At 40.6% G+C, this 19,866-nt stretch overlaps 1 protein-coding gene across 4 annotated transcripts in view; it reads left to right on the top strand.

Moving 5' to 3' along the window:
• Window positions 1-19,866, top strand: part of wwp2 (WW domain containing E3 ubiquitin protein ligase 2) — a 74,175-nt gene that overhangs the window by 2,205 nt on the left and 52,104 nt on the right. For all 4 annotated transcript variants that reach the window (XM_085778291.1, XM_085778294.1, XM_085778292.1 and 1 more), the window contains exons 3-5: window positions 8,274-8,430; window positions 8,668-8,789; window positions 10,711-10,848. In XM_085778291.1, coding sequence (XP_085634417.1) covers window positions 8,274-8,430; window positions 8,668-8,789; window positions 10,711-10,848 — 417 coding nt within the window. The remainder of the gene's footprint in view (window positions 1-8,273; window positions 8,431-8,667; window positions 8,790-10,710; window positions 10,849-19,866) is intronic.

The raw sequence follows: 19,866 nt of genomic DNA on the forward strand, positions 1-19,866 counted from the left end.
CAGTGGCAGCCGATGGAGTTAGCAGTCCCCGCCCTCGTCCCTACGTCACCACATTCACGCGCATCCGTTGGCTGCACACACAGAGAGGACCGCCCCTTTATGCCGTTCTCTCTCCTCATTGGATAAAGGTTGTAGGATACAAGGAAAGTTTTCTCCTCGGCTTAGAGCAGAGCAGAGTGACTGACAGACCTGTGTTTCAGACCAAACACTCTATGTAAGTGATTGCTGTTGGAAGATAGAACTATTTAAGACTTATATTAACACAAACATTCAGCTTACTTCTGCTTTAACTCACTAAAAGACATTTATAGCCAGTTGTTATTCTGTCTGTATTTAAACAGGATGCCCCCCTACCCGAGTTTAATCTACTCAAACCAGATTTCTTCTTTTTTTATCACCTACACCAGCAGAAATGTTTGACCCAGGATGCTCATGAGAGGTCGTGGGGTTATCAACCTCTTACATACGTATGGTGTCATGCAGCTCAGGTAGCTCACAGCTCAACTTCTCAGATAAAATACTCTCTAACTCAGTGCAGTAATATTATCCAGCAATGGCTCCGTCTTTAAATGATTAAAGACTGTGTGACATTTGCATGGCAGTACAGCTTAGTTTTCAAGTCGACAGCCACATTAATAGGTTAGGGTCAGCTCACACACAGGTCACAGGTCACACAGCTCATTGCTTCTCTGTATCATTTTGACATCTCATGTATTTTTCCACACATGATGCATATGGCTCCCAATAAACAAGGAAAACATGCATTGAAAGTCATATATCAAGCTCATGCCAGCACCATTAGATCAGACCATTTCCACTGCATCATGTATTTGTTTTTACCATTTTAACAGCTGCATGTGGAGGCCACATGTATTATATAGTTATGGCAGAAACCCCGGGTAGGCTATAATTATATTGTGTCAATAATTTAACAGGATTAGAGCAGTATTTTTCCAGGGTGTTCTCGCTCTGTCTGTGTGTGTGGGTCTTTCCCTGAATGAGGGGAAATTAAGTTAAGAAGGTTTCCAATGAAAAGAAATCAAACATTTGATCACTGATGTCCTTTATCTGAGGCAGAGCTGGCACTAACAGCTGGACATGCACAGCAGCTCAGCTCGGTAGCCGTCATGCACATGAGCCTCAGTCTGTCTGGAGCATAACCGTGTTGACATTGCAGCTTCTCTCCCCTGCCAGCCAATTTTCAGAATACTTTCAGTTATGTTACTTAAAGTTTTGCCTGTATTGAAACAGTATGCAGTCACCACAGATCAGATTTAGTAACAAGTGATCTATATGGGGTGGGGAGGGAGGGGGGGGGGGTTTATCAGTTCAGTTCAGTTCAGTACGAGGGGATATGCAGATTTGGTGATGGTGATGTTGGCGTATCCTCTTTGGCCATTATTTTTTTCAAAATAATTCTCATTAGTATTAATTTGCAGTATGTGATGTTGCCACCTGACCCTAGCGACACTTTTTGAGTCAATCTTGGCGGTCTTCCATAGGAGTGAGTTGCCAGCAAGGGTTAAAGTAGAATGATTAGGGATAGTGCTCCGTCATCTTTGATTATTGAGAAAAATAAATGAGTGTCTGAAAGGAGAGTGAGGCAGATGAGCAAGAGCAGAGCCCCTCCTAGCAGATCATTACGTAAGGTGATGTCCTTTTAACTTCATTGTTACATAAGAAATGTCGCCCGCTGATGCAGGAACATGTAAGAAACTCTACATTATAAATTCATCAGGTTATTCTAAAGACCAGCTTTACATGTGATTAATGAGCAGAATGGCTTGTCGGCTGGCAGCGTATTGCTCACATGACACAGAGAGGGACACCGCCTTACTGTCTGAAGCTTGCTCATCAACAGAAACAAAAAAGACGTTTTAAAGAAAACACCTTTATTATATATATAGTCTGAGTTCAGTGTAGTAAAATACAACAGAGGTATTAGTATGTGAGCACAGACACAGAACAGGTAAAGAGCTAAAACTAGACTGAAACCAGCTGATACTAACCTGAGACCATCTGATACTGGATTGAGACCAGCTGATACTAAACCGAAACCAGCAATAACTGGACTGAATGTAAATGTGATGACAGTTATCAGTTATCTGTCCACAACAGTTTTCAATGACACCTTTGATTTTATACATTGACCAGCCCCTGGTCATGACACATGCATGAAATGTCACGTATAGTTTTATCATCTGCAGTTCACTTCAGCTTCTCCTTATTGATGCTCAGTGAATAGTTTTGGTGTCATGGCTAACAGTTTTACTGGACTGGGTCACTCCTTTAGTAGTATTAGTATTATAGTTGTACACAGTGGGTTCTTTAGCAGCTAAAGAGCTGATCTTTAGAAACCAAACACTACAAACAGAGTGAATGTTGGACATAAAAACACAACAACTCAAAACATGTTAAAGGTTCATGAGGCAAGAAATTCACATGCGTTTTAAGTTTTTTACTGCTAATGGGCGATGAAGCGTTCAAAACCAAAAAGAATGAGCCCACCCGCGTATCTCTCCGTTGTCTTGAACAGGCTGTGTGCTGCATAATGCGCTGCAATTCTGGGTCCGAATTTCCCGCACTGTCCGCGGATGTGACGTCAAATGACGCTGCATGCGCGTCCTCGACAGCTTCGGCTTTCCTCCGCTTGCGCCCAGCGGTCGGCGGATGTCTTGCAGCCTGAACAGTTATGTGAGCAGCGAGTAGAGAAATAACGTCACTTTCTTACATTTTAATATTTTTTCATGCGAGAAAGTGACGGTTTAGATTCCCAATCTGTTGTCAGTTTATCCAAATAACGTCTGACTAAGTAGATTTGCTCCGACATTTTTCGGAGGAGTGCAGAGCCACACACGCAGCAGCAGCAGCGGCTCGTCACAGAGGCTGCAGCCGGGGAGCTGAGCTCATCGGCCGGGCAACAGCTGTCCTCCTCCCAGGGAAGAAAACCAGCCCAGTAACTTCCCCACAGGTTTTTAGATGTTTTCTGCCGGCTGGTTGAATTGTTTTTAGGAGATAAATGCTGGATGAAATCTAACAGTGGCACTGTGGCAGTCGGATTAGTTCATTTGAATGAAAAGTGAAGCTTCAGGTGTGTGTGAGCAGCGCAGCCTTGGGGCTCTGTACGTACAAAAATCACCATTTATTTATTTATTTACTTCAATAAATAAATAAATAGTTTTACAATGAGCCGATTGATTCATCCGTGGTCAGTTTATCCAAACAACGCCTGTAAGGAAATTCTCCGACGTGTTCGGAGGAGTGCAGAGCCACTAGAGCAGCCGAGCGGCAGCAGCGGCTCACAGAGGCGGCGGCGGCGGCCGGTGCTGACCTGATGCCTGGGCGGTCAACCTCCCGGTGTCGCGGTAAATTGAGCACTGTACAATGAGCGCGGCACGGCGCATTTACTGTTTATTAACAGCCAGGTGTGTAGCCTACGTGCGTGCGTGCGTGCGTGTGTGTGTGTGTGTGTGTGTGTCTGTGTGTCTGTGTGTGTGTCGTGAGACAGCAGGGAGAGGGGCTGACTGGCAGAGATGAGAGACAGTGAAGCTGTTCTTTTTTTTCTGTGAGAGACTGCTGCGGTGGACACAAACCAAACTGTGGCGGCTGATTAGTGGAAAACACTGGTATAGTAACGTTATGCCGTTTCCAATTCAGCCACAGTGTCACTGTCACAGCATCAGCTGCACTGCTGTGGAGAGTTGATGCGCGCTCCCGCACCAGCTTGGCTGATATGGCTGCAGTAACCCTGATGGCCGCTACGGCCGTTGTATCGCTACTGAGTTTTATTCCTCGATCTTGCCTCAAGCACCTTTAATGTTGGTTTGGCTCAATGTGGAACAGCAACTCTTTGCTAACAAGTTTGCCATCTCAACTAGATGTGTGTCATATGTGATTAGCCCGTGTTGTCTTAAGAACTTGATCCCACTGCCCCCAAAAATCTGTAGGTTGAAATAAGACGCACATATTTGCTTCGTCAGGTCTTCTCTCCACACACAAACCCTGTGAGTTGATTCTCAATCCCTTTATTTGGACCATTGCACTTTTTTGCTGCATCATTTTGTCAGCAGATTAATGCAGCATGTAAACTTCTTTGAACTGAGTCTCTCTTTTTCTCTGCTGCTCTGGTGTTACTTTTAAACAGTAGGTCATGTGATTAACTCTCCAGCTTAGTGAGGGAGCACTACAGTTTTATAACCGAGCCATGTTTGAGAATGAGATGCACACTTTTATTTCTCTCTTAGATGATGAACAAAGACTTGAGTACAGAAAAACTCAGGTGCAACATAAAGCCTTAATGACTTAAAGGGATAGTTCAACATTTTGGCAAATTGGCCCATTGCCATAATCACTATAATCATAGCAGTAGGTTTGTTACCTTTATTTGTCGGTGCAAGCTATTTTTAGAACGGCGGAGCGGAGCGGCAGGCTGCTCAGAGCTACGCTACGGAGGCTAATGGGATTTCTTGGTTTCCCTCATCAAACTCATCAAATACAAAATCCCAAAACTCCAAAACGCTTTTGTGGACAAATTGTGACCTGCACAATCACCATGCTATGAGATAATAATGGAACGTTACAAAACGGAGCCGTTTTCGAGGTAAATACAGGGTAAATACAGAGTCTGCTTGCAGAAAAACAGTCCCTGAACGCAACGCGCATCAGCAGTTTTGCATGAATTTACCTCTAAAATGGCTCCGTCTCATAACGTTCCGTTATTATCTCATAGCGTGGTGAATGTGCAGCTCACAACTTGTCCACGACAGCGTTTTTGAGTTGTTGGGTTGTGTATTTGATGAGTTTGATGAGGGAAACCAAGAAATTCCCTTAGCCTCCATAGCATAGCATGGGCCAATTTGCCAAAATGTTGAACTATCCCTTTAAGGAGACAATAATTATGTTATCTTGTCAGTCGTAGACTCATAGGTGGATATTAAGAGTAAACAAAATAATGCTTAGTGTTTAAGAGAGACAAAGCAGGAAATATAAGGTCATGACAAGTTGTTGTCTGAGTCCACCCTCTATTTTCTGCCCACAACATAACACATCTCCACAGAGCATGTTGCTGATACTCTACTCTCTTTGCAGATACTTTGTTCAATATTATAATAAGAGATATGGGTAAACATTTTAATGAAATGACACCCATGATATATTTTAGTGAATTCAGCTACATTCGATTAAAAAAGTCTTCAGGCACTTCACTTCGCTCACATTTGTCACGTTGTCATATTAAGCTAAAATCACCCTAAGCTCTGGACTGACTATTTTACTCCTTCACCGCTGATTGTTTCATCTCTGACTCATCTTCTGATCTGATCCCACTGCAGCCACTCTCTCCACCCCTCTGACCTCCTCTCACTCTGTCCAAACCTACTCTTCATTCTTCACTTCCTGGTGTTTTTCCTCTTCTCAGTGTCACATCCTTCTCCTCTTCACAAATGAGTCACAATGCGTTTTGCCAAATGTTTCTGACTTAAGAGATTTTGTCAGCACAGATCCTCTAATATCTCAGCTGTGATAGGAACAAATACAGCCTGAAGCCTGTTTCTCAGCCAAACCTCCATCCTGAGAAGCGCTGCCAGGCTGTGTGTTTGCAATCCGACCAATCACCATCACATCACTGACGCGCGTTGTAACAAGTTGAGCACGGTTACCTCTGAGATGCTTTAAAGGGATAGTTCACCCAAAATTCAAATTACACTCGTTATCTACTCACCCTCATGTTGACTAAGAGCTGTGAGAATTTTCAGAGTCCTCCGTGCCTTCTCTGAGTTACGGGGGGGTCCGTGCAGCAGTATTTGTCCATATAATGGTTGTCAATGGATACCAACTTTCTTCGTCCAAAAAGACACACCAAAAAACATCCAAATACCTCCATACTGCTCGTCTGTAATGTCCCTCTTGTATTGAAGCCCCGACATGAGAAATTGTTCCACCGGTCAGTGCAAATCACGCGAGATTTGCACTGACACAGGAAGAGCAGTGAACTGAGACACTGGGAGCTTCCGCTACAAACAAGCTTAAAATATAGACTTGTTTAATTTTTTTCGGAACAATTTCTCATGTTGGGGCTTCAATACAAGAGGGACATTACATACGAGCAGTATGGACGTATTTGTATGTTTTTTGGTGTGTCTTTTTGGACGAAGAAAAGTGGTATCCATTGACAACCATTATATGGACAAATACTGCTGCACGGACCCCCCTGTAACTCAGAGAAGGGACGGAGGACTCTGAAAATTCTCACAGCTCTTAGTCGACATGAGGGTGAGTAGATAATGAGTGAAATTTCAATTTTGGGTGAACTATCCCTTTAATGCAGAAACATGTTTTATAAAAAGTTTCATGAACAAGCAGGAGGTTTCGTCACATTTCATTGCACACAAGGGAACTATGACCTAGTAGTTGCAAGTTGCAAGGTAGTTATAGTCCAGCTGATGGGGAAGTAGAATCGCAGCATAAACAAACCAAGCAGAACCAGTGAAAAGCACTGTCCTTACACTGTGATTTCAGCTGCTGTGTTTTTTCTTACAACATTGCAGCCTCATTGTGACCATACAGTTATTTTCCTCCACCCCGTCCCGTGTTGTCAGTGAAAATGGGACCGCGGATGTGGTTTTTCTGTCCACTAGAGGGCACTGTTTATATTTCTCTCTTTGCTTGCCCTGCCAATTTGTGCCCCAAATCCATACAACATACAGTATTCATTACAGGCACCTTATGAGGATGTAATGTTTTCACATGGGATAAGTGGCAACAGGAGGTTCATTCAAAACAGTGTATGCACTGTGAAAACTTGCAGTTCACAAAGGAAATGAACACACAGAGAGAAAAAAAGCAGAAACTAACAGTGAACTGTAGTGAAACAGATCCGGGAGCAGCTAAAAAAAATAAGCTTTGTCTGTTGTGAAAAAGGCAGTGACATTTTAGATTTGCAGTTTGATTTTCAACTTTTAAAGTATTTAATGATTTCCTGCTGTTGCATAAAACCTCCAAATATGTCGATCTGTTGTCTCCTCACTGTGGTGACAGTGATGCTGCCACTGACAAAAATCACTTTCACAAATTTTGACTGAAAACACTTTTGGGTCCATGAACTGTCAAAACTGTAATAAGAAACACTTGAATCCCTGTGAGAAGTTGCTAATATGTCTGATTTTAAATTGTCCTATTGACTCATTGAGTCATGTCAGTGAGACAGAAGAATCCTGCCTCTATCAGAGATACAGAAACCATTACACATGCTTTCATTTCTTCAAGATTAGGTCATTGTAACAGTCTCCTAACAGAAAACAATTCATCGACTATAAATAGTACAAAATGCAGCAGCCAGTCTACAAACAAGGACTAAGAGAAGAGATCACATGACCCCCATCCCCCCAAATACATTTCTTTATTATTGTAGGGCTGCAGCCACAGTCATGGTGGTTTTTGTTGTTGTTGTTTTTTTTTTACTTCATTAGACATAAATATAAATAATACACACATGTATTAATATATAAAATTACTGACTCATTAACTGGTCAAATAAATTAATAAATTATTCAGCTACACTCAAATAATCGATAAATCAAATGTGTTGTTTTTCAAGCAGTAATGGATATTATCTTTGTTTTACATGTTGCCTCAGATGTGAGGATTTATTTGACACTTGTTTCTGTTCATCTATCTCATCTTCTAATCTGGATTTTGGCAGCATATTGAAAAAGCCAATTATAATATGTTACGGTCATTAAAGAGAAATTCAGGACAAGACAAAAATAGCGAAATAACGGCAACACAAAAGACTTCATTTACACAAAATATTGTCTTCCATAATTTGACGCATGCAACATGCCTTTTGTTCTGTAAATTTTAACACATTTGTCAAGTCCAACATGATTTGTAAATAAATGAATAAACCAGTAACACACAATGTCCACTTTAGACACATGATCTATTAAATAATCTATTAATGATATAGTTCCCTAGATGTTGTTTCTCCTCATCCTCATGACATGCGCAGCATAGCTGTTGTTTTGTCAGCCATGTTGAATGTTGGGGTTTTTATCTGCACTCACATTTATTTGCAACTTCAGCAAAAACAAGAATTTGGCTGTTAAACACCTTCCCACAGTCTAGACCACTGTATGTGAGATGATTAACTCTGCTCCCAACTTCATGATTTTGTCCTGAACTAGTGTCCACAAAGAACATATTTACTGCCTCTGATGTATTCCTTCATAGCTGATTGCCTTGGTGTGTTTTTTTTTTTTTCTGTGTGTGCGCAGTGGTTTCAGCGAAGCCTCAGTCTCCCAAGCTGCCAAACCGCCACTCTCGACTCAGCTCCTTTGTGGAGGTGACTGCCGATGGTCTGAGCAGTGAAACCAAAAAAACAGGCAAACGCAGTGGACATCTCGAGCTGCAGTGGAATGAAGACCTCACCCTGTGAGAGCGCCAGCACCCACACACTCACTTTTACACTTTACAATTTGTAAACTTTCTTAAACAATTTTGTTGAACCTAGAAGTTGAATTCATGGTTCCTACACCAACCTGACTGAGATCTAACATCAGACTAAACTGTAGGCAGAGTCATGACTGCACCAACACCACAGACCAGTCTGAGATACTGTTGTGATGTTGTGCCCAGACCAGAAGTTGATTATGTGTGTGTTTGTGACAGTAATGTAACGCCTCAGAGTCATCTGGATCTGAAGCTGTGGAGCTGCCACACCCTGAGGAAGGAGCTACTGGGCAGCGCCACCATAGACCTGTTGGACACACTGCGCACACACGATGGCAAGAGTAAGGACACACACACATCCCATTATCTTAATAAGATACAACCTAACTTATACACAATTTCTGAACAAATGGAATGAAAACAAGTGATAAGGGTGAATTTATAGCACATGAATAGAAAAGTTTCCATAATTCATGTCCAAAATTGGCAGAGAAGCAAAGTAATGAATAAGATGAGGGTGCAAAAGAAAAGAAGACAGAGTGGATCCCTGTTGTTCTTTCTAAAGAACCACAATCCTGGATGATTAACAAAAGCATGAATATAAAGCCAAGTGTCAGAGCAGGATCTGGCTTATGTCCGTGTTTTCTTCAAGCCTCTGAAGACGACGTCTGTCCTCACAGAACCCTGGGCGCTTTTTGCAAATTCAGGAAGTTCATCACCAGTACGCTGGAGCAGTTCAGTGCAGACAAACACTCAGGGTTACGGCACATTTTGTGCGGGTTTCTCCTAAATGCAACATTGACAGCTGGCACACAATGCACCATGTTAACGGTGTCAGTGTATCTTATATACTGTACAGAAACAAGAGTGAAGCCTCCATTATTTCCACACAACAGAGACTGTGGCATTGGTCTACTTCAAATAAAAAAATCAGAAAGAGAGTAACTCTGTATTTTCTGGCCAATGAGGTCTTTTTAAATAGCAGAAATAAAAAAACTTGAATATTTTTTTTATTGTACTAGATCAATGGGAAGACTGGGGATATCTGTAACAATGGTGAGTTGTTAACGTTTAAGACTGAAACAGACATGTTTTGTATGTGTTGCAGAGAAAACAACTCCACCATTTAAAAGCAGACACATGTAACTAGTTTGCATTTAATTTTGAATGCGGTGGCTTCAAAGATACAGTCATCCCTGGTCTCCCCGAAAGTCGACCTCAAATCTGAGCATATGAGAATATTAGAACGATGTGCCACTAAAATGATCAAACAGTGTCCAGTTCACCACAGACTGCTTTACCACCCTGCTAACGTTTAATCTTTGTACTGATGAAACACTCTGTCGTCCTGAGCAACAGTCCTTTTTAAATGACTCATCTAGTGTTTCTGATATTTCTGTCAGAATAACGACTTAATCAAAGATTTGTAGAAAAATCTTTCTGTTCTAAGTAACCGGCACTGACAACTTGATGAAACTGTGCAGTTCGGTGTTGGAGCAGTTTGAGTATTATGACGTCATAGTGTGTGTGCAGAAATCTGGATGTTTAGGACTTTCTTATGCTGAATATTTAAGTGTAAGGACACTAATACCAGTGGCTCGACAACAGAACTGACAGTAAAGCTAAACCCATATAAAGCACATTTATAATATTTAATTCTGCAGCAACTATTGTTTTTGGCCCGATGGGTGAAACGGAAACAAGCAGTGAATACAACAATGAGCTGTCGTCCCTTTAAGTTGTTATAGTCAGTTAACTTATTACTGCTTATTTACAAGTGCAGCAGTGTGGGAGAAACCCTGCCGAATGTCAGCCCAGTATCTGCTTACTGTGTCTGTCAAATGCTGAACAAGAAGTGTGCACTTTTGTTTTTTGTGAAAACAGTAGAACAGAGAATGAACCAAAACAGTAAAATATGCAGACAGGTAATAAATGATCTGGAGCTGGAAGCTGCAGGGAGCTCTGGATTTGGATGATGATTCCCGACCCCCATCACATTTTTTCATTGCTATTCGATCTTTCGTTATTCTAAAACTACAAATTATAGCCACTGTAGGAAAGGTCTGACCGTAGAATGAGTAACATGTTGCTAATCGTTCAGTGTGCTCTTGGTGCATTGGAACAATTTACTAAGTCATCAATAGGACAGTTCTCACTTCTTGACACACAAGTGTCACATCTGCTTCTGAAACCACTATAAAGTAAAGCAATAAAGTAAAGCAGCCTGTGTCTCTGTGTCTCTATCTGCTCCTCCCCCTCTAGTGGAGAACGTCCAGCTCAGTCTGGTGCTGCAGACGGAGAACAAAGGCTTGGTTGTAGCGGGAGGAGAGCTCAACGTCTGTCTGGACGGCATGGTTGTTGATCTGGGCTCGCTGCCCAATGGCAGCACGGCAGCAGACAGTGAGTCCCGCCTACACACACACACACACACACTGTTAGAAAAATGAAGGTAATAACACAGAAGCACTCACACCAAGGAAATGGGTACACCCATATCAGTACTGTATAGTTTAGAACTTTAAGTTGGTGATTTAAATGTTTTCTGATATGCTGACATGTGAGGTCAGTGAGGGGAAAAAATCTGATAAAATTCAAATAAATATTTAAATAAAATCTACATTAAGTTGTAATATATACAGTAGAAAAAAAGTTATTATACAATACATACTGTTACATACAAAAATTTTACATACAAAAAGTATAAAAAATTGGGAGAAAAAAAATTCATAGGAATATTACAGACCATCAATAAAATGTGTGAAAGGAGTCATTGTAGCGGGTCATTGTGGGTAAAATAAACTCAGATATTTTTTTTATCTCAATGCGGCGCTAATGCTCTGTTGTAAATGAGAAAGAATAGCCTTAAAGAAGTGAAGTTGTAATACATTGAGGTTTATAAGGAAGACGGCACAGAAAGAAACAAAAATAAAAGACATGACATCCATAGTAAAGTACTGTGTAGATACATGCAGCACGCAGTCTCTGCCTCTGCTGAGATCAGACACTTTCCTTTGCCTGGTTTATGGTCTGGATTTACACCAAATGAAAACAAATAACTAAAGTACTTCTTATTCAAACATTATTTCTGAGAAATTGATGAAAAACACTGTCACAATTTGTTTTTGAAGATAAAGGAACATAAAAATATTTGTACCAATATTTAGTGGGTTCTTCCCTGGACTTCACCATCTGTTGACTGAGGTTGGTGGTAATCAGTCCACCAACACACAAAGTACCAAACAGACACAGTGGAACACATGACCTGTAGAGGTGACTTACATCAAGAGCAGTTTCTGAGTTTGTGACAAAAATCTGAATTTAGTTTTTCATACGTGAGATAAATCAAAGTGAACATTCACATTCTGTTTTCCCACAAAAATCTAGACAGAGAATACACCATAGCGTTTTCTTCCCCTCTCACTCTTTCCCTTCCTGTCTTTCTTAAAGGTTTGTTAATATTGCCAACAACCGCACACACACATGCATGTGTTTGTACAGTAAGATGTTTATGTGTCTGTCCACCATGGTAATGAGCTTTTTCCTCTGCTTGGGAAAAAAAGCCGAGGTTTTACTCTGTATAAATGACAGTTTTCCAAAGCCGCTTGTTTCCCACACAGCTTTGAACTAATGGTGTTTGGTCTTTCTTCTGTGCTGTGTTATTTATATTGTGACAGAACTGTAGAATATTGTTATGTTTTTCTTTGATATGTTGGAGCATGATTTTTTTATTGTTTCTAATGCTATGTTGATGTCAAAAAACTAAGCTAAGTCTGGCTGGCTGATGGATGGATGAGGTAAAGGAGGGAGAGATGGGATGAATATTACACAGTGATTTTCTCCGAGCCCATAGAGCACAAGCAACACTTACTACTTAGCAGACCTGTGAAATATTGTGTGGCTGTATCGCACTTCTGTGGTGTGTTGCCTGAGAGTCTGTTTTAGATTTGCAATAAGTAAATTCGCTGAGGTGGCTTTTTTGTTTTTTTAAGAACAAGCTGTGTCATTGCCATAAATGACAAATCATGACAGAATCAGTGCCCATCAGTCTGATGTCTGAGGTCAGGAGTCATGCTTTGGACCATTGATCCAGTCATTTCAGTGTGTGTACAATTACACCGTGTGTCACAGTAGTTATTAAAACATGTGCGGGACATATTGTACTAACAGAACAAGCCAATAGTCAGAGTGAGAACATCATAGAAAACCCAGCTGATTGATGATCCAGCTGAAATCCAGATGATTGTTAGACCATATGTTTTAAAGATGAAACTGAATTATTCTTATTAAGATAAATGACAAAACATATCTGCACCTACATATTAAAAGGACCAATGCGAGTTTATATCGCTGTGTTTTCATCTGTCAACTTCAGTTCAAAGTCAGATCAACACAACTAAAGTTTTTCCACATTTATTCACAAATGTCCTATACTGACATTTACAGAGTAGTCCAACATTGTTATTATTAGTAGCTGTCACGTCAATGTCTAAAGGTTAAGTGTTCAGACAGTACATTTAATTATGTTCAGGGGACATAAGATGTTTTATATATTTCTTTCTTTTGACGTATCTGACAAGAGAATATAAGAAGGTGGGTCTCCTTTTCTTTGTGGATGTAAAAATATAAAGATTTAGACTTTAGTAAACATAGCTGCAGTGTTGAGGCCCACCCTCCCAACCCGTCATTTCATAACATCAAAATATACTGTTTTTTCTGCACCCATTTTTATTGAGTTCTCACAAGAATATTGACAGAACAGCACATCAAGAACAAAACAGAGCACCACACACACACAATGGCCCATTTTCCCCAGTTCTTTTGAAACGTCAGATATGTCAACTTTTCCATGATGAAAATGTCATGGACAATTTCCAGTCTCTGTTCCTGATGTGTAACATTTGCTTTCAGCCAATTTCTTTTTAACAGCTCTCTTAACTTGCTGTGAGTACAACTGGTCAGGTAGAGATCTTCTCTCACCACAGCACCTTCAATGTTCCCAAGATGCATCACAGGGTCAAATGACTAAGAAAAAGAGATAAAGAGATATGTTGTTGTCCTTTCATCCCATTCTAGTGACCATGATAAGATTTGGTTGTAGCTGGGGTGGACGCATAAAGATGTAGGCAGTAGCTCTGTAACGCCTCAAACACTCACCTGGGCTCAGGGACACAGTGAGAGAGCAGAAAAGAGAAAGATAACACTTGTCAAACCTGACGACAGTAGGAGCCTTCTGTACGCAGGTTAGTATTAGCACTTATGTATTCATTTAAATTCTAGATTTTGGATGAAGTTTTCGTCCTATGTGGGAAATTTCTCTCCCTTGCCAAGAACAACATGTCAAGAATACTGTTAAACTAAAACTCACGTAATACTAGCGGAGAATATTGACTTATCACCAACTCATATTCGCTGAACTTTAACATTGACATTAGAGAACATTTATTCTCAATGTGCATGTGCTACTATTCCCAAACCAATATAAAGTTATTTCATAGCCCTCAGAGGAAGAATTTCAAACCCTCCACAGACTTATTGACTCTCGGTCAGCAGTATTTTCCACTTCCAGGCGCTACGCTAACATTTTACCTTCCTTTATGGTTTGGAAGCAAAGACTAGGTGTCTTATTAACAAATGCACAGTTATTAAGCTTCTCTTAATACCATAGCCTAGTCCATGTATCCATCTCCTCTCTATGCTACACACACATACACATATACTGTATATACACACACACACACAAGGCTTTTCATAGAGTGCCACACAGAGCACACAGTGTAGTCCACTGAATGAACACAGGACAAGCAGTAAGGGCCAAGGCCGGCCACAGCATGGGCTGTGTCAATGTGTCTCCTTGTGACTGTTTAGATGTGAAGAAAGGTTAAGAGGAGACTGTGTGCTGGGTGTACTGGTATGTGTGTATGTTTGCTGTTGTATCATATGGCTTCACAAGCACAGCAAGATTAGAAGACTCCTGTAAAGGGGGACATTTTGCAAGTCTTAGGCAAGCAGACCCGTGTCCCCATCACAATCTTGCTCATATAAATGCACATGTTCCTGAAATACTCACTCATGTTCAGTCATGTGCTCCAACCCATCCAACTAATGTTAGTTTGCGTTCAATCAAACCAAAGCTGATAATGATCCCGGGCAGTGCCTAAATATCGTAGAGTTGAAATAAACACATATTTGTAAAATTTTTATGTCCAACTCTGTTTGATATGTAGAGTGGGTCAGTCGAAGTACGAAGCCTTGTTACTGACGATTTCTCTCTCTCCGCTCAGTGTGTTTTATGCTTAGTTCTTCCTTCCTCTGCCTCCTTTAGTGACAGTGATGCATGTAATGAAAGTAGTTTATCTGCTGTGATGGAGGTGAGGCTCAGTGTATCAGAAGCACTCCTCCCCTTCCCTGTAGTTCATGAGCAGCAGGAAACCAGAGCAGCCCAGTAGAGTGTGGCTCAGCACATCAGTCAGTCAATGACATTCACAGGTATAAGAAGTCACATAGCATCAGTTAAATCACTCAATCAACTAAAACATATTTTTACCGTTTTCACAATACATTTTCATTTCAAGTGTTTGCAATGTCAGTAAAGGCCATTAATACCGCCCAGACCACGTTAGCACCACCGCTAACACTGTTAGCATCTGCCAGACACCAGTATTTTTTACACACTTAAAAATATGGAGGGAAACTTTAAAGTTCAGAACATAGAAGAAAGAATATAGTAAATGAGTTTTGATATGTGAAGGTCAAAGGTCAGCATTCACTAAGAAGTGAATGCCTCCACCTGGTTTTTAATATGACCAGTTGTTTGAAGTTCACACATGAAGGGTGTTTTTGTCTAATTTCTTTCAGCAAATTGCATAATAATATTGAAATATCCCTTTAAGCTCAGCAGTACAATTGCTCCTCTGATCCCAAAACAGTGTGCAGAGGAGCACAGGGTTTCCTTTCCTGGCTTGGAGGGGCAGGGGTGACTGAGGGTGTGTTTGTATGAATGCATAAGGAATAGAAAGTAAATACTTTTTTTTTTTTACTCATTTCCCCAAATTGACAAAATTGTTGCCATGACATTGACACAAATGAATTTCCCTTTGGGGATTAATGAAGTAATTTGTATCGTATACGTATTCAGACACTTTCCACAGGATTTAGCTGAGGCTTCTTTGTTGGTGATTAGGCCTCCAGTCTTCTTGGGTATGATACAACCAGCTGCACACATCTGGATTTGGAGATTTTTCTGCTGTTCCTCTCTGCAGATCCTCTCAGGCTCTGTCAGGTTGGATCGAGACTGTGGTGAACAGACTTTTTCTTTCCTTTTTTTTCTTTTAATCTTATTGATGTTTGATGTCTTCAGTTTAATCCACTGAACTCAGTGCAGCTAGTGTTGTTGTAAAACTCGCATATGAATCAAAATTCAGCTTGGAATGAAATGCTTCGGCTCAGCAGGCTTTTCATCTGACACTTTAATGAACCTGCCACATTTTACTCCATGTTTATTGTTTAAATGTTGTATCAAATCGGTTGTTTTGAATGCAGCTACTGTTACTGCCTCACCAAACGATTGTATTGCAGATACTGAAAGTGGCTGTTGGACTGTTTCCATCCACACTGTTGACATTTTTGCTACGGCGCTGCTGATACTAAATCGAGCATTTATGTTCACAGTTGATAGAAGTGATCAGGATGATTGGCAATCCCTGATCATTTGAAAATGACCCAGATCAAATCAGGATAATGTCTGGGCTCTGTTTGGGTAACTGTGTACATTTCCAGTACTGTCCTTCAGGTTCCTCTGTTAGCTGTCTGTAGGGTCATCATTCTGCAACCCAGAGATGTTGAGCTCTGCACAAGGTTTTCAATCAGAATATCTGTGAACATTTCTCCCCTCAGTCTCAACTCCAACCAGTCTTCTTGTCCCCGCTGCTGAAAAACACTCCCATAGCCTGATGCCACCTTGTTGGGATGTTGTTGGTCGGATGATGAGTGGTGGCGACCAAACAGTTCAATCTTGGTTTCCTCAGAACAGAGAGTGTAGTTTCTCTGGAGTCCTCTGCTTTTTTTTTGCAAACTCAAGGCAGCTTTCATGTGTCTTTCACTGAGGAGAGGCTTCGGCTACATCAACACTACTATGTTTTCATTTTTCAAACACCGTTGTCAAATGGAAACAATCTCTTCTGGCGCTATGTCAGAAACCATCTCCGAGCACTCAGCCACACCTGAACATCCAGTAAAACAGCGGTAGTGTTAAAGTACAGCATTTAACTGCATGGGCTTCAGCAAAGACAACAAGGTTAGTGATGCTTGTAGTTGATTATCCACAATGTATTCACCACTGGTAGTTGAGTGTGTGCAGGTATCTGTGAGCTGCCTGAGTATATAAAGCTGTGAGTGTGTTCCCCTCTGCTGCTGTTAAGGTGCTCTGTTTTCCTGCTCTGAACGCACCTCCTGTTCGTTTTTAACTCATTTCCCCTGGCAGCGTTTTCTGACCAGCGTGTGTGTTCATGCGCACACACACACAAACACACACAAACAAACCCTTGTATTAAATCATGAGTGGTGTGGGGCAGCAGAGGAGAAAGATTTTTCTGGGAATATTGGCACACTCACTTGTTGACTGTAACAGACAGAAAGACAGTAAGTAATTCCAAAGACAGGGTCACTTCTGAATCAAAGAGGTTATTTCTGCTTAGAAATCAATTGGATTCAGCTCAATAATCTTTTTTGTCCGTAGCAAACCATTTAAAAGGCCCATAGAATAGACACACAAATATACTGCAAAGAACACACAAGTCAATGAACTGTACATGTTTAGAAAAAAGAGAAGAATAGAAAAAAAGTCAATGAAATTGAGTCATTAAAGCAGAAGTAAGTGATATATTTGTGTTAATATAAGTCTTAAATAGTTATATCTTCCGACAGCAATCACTTACATAGAGTGTTTGGACTGAAACACGGGTCTCTCAGTCCCTCTGCTCTGCTCTGAGCCGAAGAGAAAACATTTATCGTATCCTACAGTTTTTATCCAATGAGGAGAGAGAACGGCATGCAGGGCTGTGTGTGCAGCCAAGGAACGCCGTGAATGTGGCGACGTACGGACGAGGACTGTTATGGTGTGTTCAAGGAAACTCGTATTTTTCCGACCGTGAAGTGGTACCAGTTCGATCTGGTACGAGTTCACCGGTCGGAAGTTACGAGTGGCCGTTATAGTGACTTTCACCGGTAAAACAGGTCGGAAAAACACGAGTGGGTTGCCTGAAACGCTACAAAGTCGTAAGTTGTGACTTGAAGCTGTAATTTACGATTTCAAAAGCCTGCCTGGAACGCAGCATTAGCGAAAACGACCGGACCACTTACTTCTGCTTTAAATTTAATTAATTACAGTGATTCATCATCCAAATTGTTTCTTGTGATATTATGACTTTTTTTTCTTGAATTATTTTATTCTTTAAATTTCAGATTCTTCAACATGGCCCTAATACTCTGCTGTAGCACACAGCTGACAAACACTTCTACTGCTCAGAGTATCTTTGTGTAATCTCACCATTGATATTATTTGTTCACAGTAAATATAAATCTTTTTTACACATGTTCTATTGTAAACTCAAAAATGTCAATCAATCAAATTTTATTTTCAAAGCACCTTTCAAACAAAGCAAATGCAACTGAAAGTGCTTCACAGTTTGATTGAAAAACAGAAACAACATAAGAAGTGAAAGCAAAAGGACTTGGAGACCAGTGCACATGACATCATGAAATATGAGTCGTTAAAATAATTAAAGATCGAGAGTAGAAAAGATATAAATGAAAACATCCAAAAAAGTCAGTAGTAATAAATAAAAGAAACAAGATCAAGAAGTAAAGATAGAAACGATCAATCAGTAAAGACAATGAAATACCACAAATAGAGTAACTATAAACCACAGAATTCTGATGAGACACTATATAAAGCCAACCTAAAAGGTTTTCAGTGTATGTTTAAAAATGTCATTGTCTCCAGCTCCTCTCAGATCCTCTAACAGGTTGTTCCAAAGTCTTGGAGCGTAGCAGCTGAACGCAGCATCGCAGAACCTTTTTGTTCTGTTTCTACTGTGGAACAGCTGAAAGAGAAGAGCTGGGGACTGTCCTGGTTCATAAACAAGAAGCATAAAGATCTTTGAATTGTTATTGCTGAGATGGTGTTAGGTTCATGTGTCAGGTTGTATTATCCGTGGAGGCATCAGCCAGAGGTTGTTGTTAAGTTGTTTGTCTGCCCCAATGCCCCATACTCATCAACGTGAAGACCTTGAGCTAACGTCTTCACATTTGGCATAATCAAAAATGTTATTTTCTGTAAATCGGCAGCAGTGTCAACTTGAGCTCAATGAACCTTTTAGATTTGGGTGGTCAACGGTCAAGGTAACAGTGACCTCACAACACTCAGCTTTAGCCACTTGAATGTCAAGACAATGTGCTTTTATTTGGCAAAAACATTCCCTTGGGCTCAAAGATGAAGTGCTGCTTTGCTGGTAGGTGGAGGTGTTCTTTTTTTTTTTTTTTACCTCCAACAATTCTTATAATCAATTAATTATTATATATTATAAAGTCCTCTGGTCCCAGTTTCTCCAATGTCAGAATATGCTGCTTTTCTGTTTAACATAATTATAAAATGAGCGTCTTATGGTTAAGCCCATGACTCAGACAAAACAAGTACCATGACAACATCACCTTTGGCTATTTTAAATGTTTTATATAATAATTTTACAGATTAAATGATGAATGGATTAATTAAAATAGTAATTTATCGGCTGGGACAATGTTTCACCACAGTATTCACTCAATCATCCACAGCAGCTGCTGAACTGAAATGTGTTCACTTCTGTTTTTACTGTCGTCGAATAGTTGTGTTTTTAGTTGAGATGTTTTTTGTGTCTTCAGATGGCTGGAAAATCTGTTTTACACACTTACATACACACTCACCAGACCAGCAATTAGACTTGTGCCATTAAGAGGGAGGGAGGGGGCTGGGGGTGATGAACTCAGTGAGCAGCCTATGACAAAATGGTTTCTCCTCAAGACCACTGTTTATTTTTCTGTGTCCATCAGGTCTGGCCACAAGAAGCCCTTTCATAGCCACAAAACAGCACTGTGTGTGTGTGTGTGTGAGGCAGTGAGAGATTACCTGTTTGCTTTACTTTAGATAGCAGGATATATATGTGTGTAAACATGGACACGCTGAGGCTGGTGTGTGAGCGTCCTACACACAGGAAGGTGCTGCATTTGTGTGTATAAAGGAGAAAGTGAGTGTTAATGAAAAGCATGTTATAGGCCTGTGGTTTTCAGTCACAGTTGGGACTGAGCATATAGTCACACATTCCTTCACACCACTAGGACCACATACCACAGACACACACACACACACACACACACACACACAGA

The sequence above is a fragment of the Trachurus japonicus genome, chromosome 6 (genome assembly GCF_045865225.1).
Source record: "Trachurus japonicus isolate A0001 chromosome 6, Traja_1.0".
In the NCBI taxonomy this organism is placed as follows: Eukaryota; Metazoa; Chordata; class Actinopteri; order Carangiformes; family Carangidae; genus Trachurus; species Trachurus japonicus.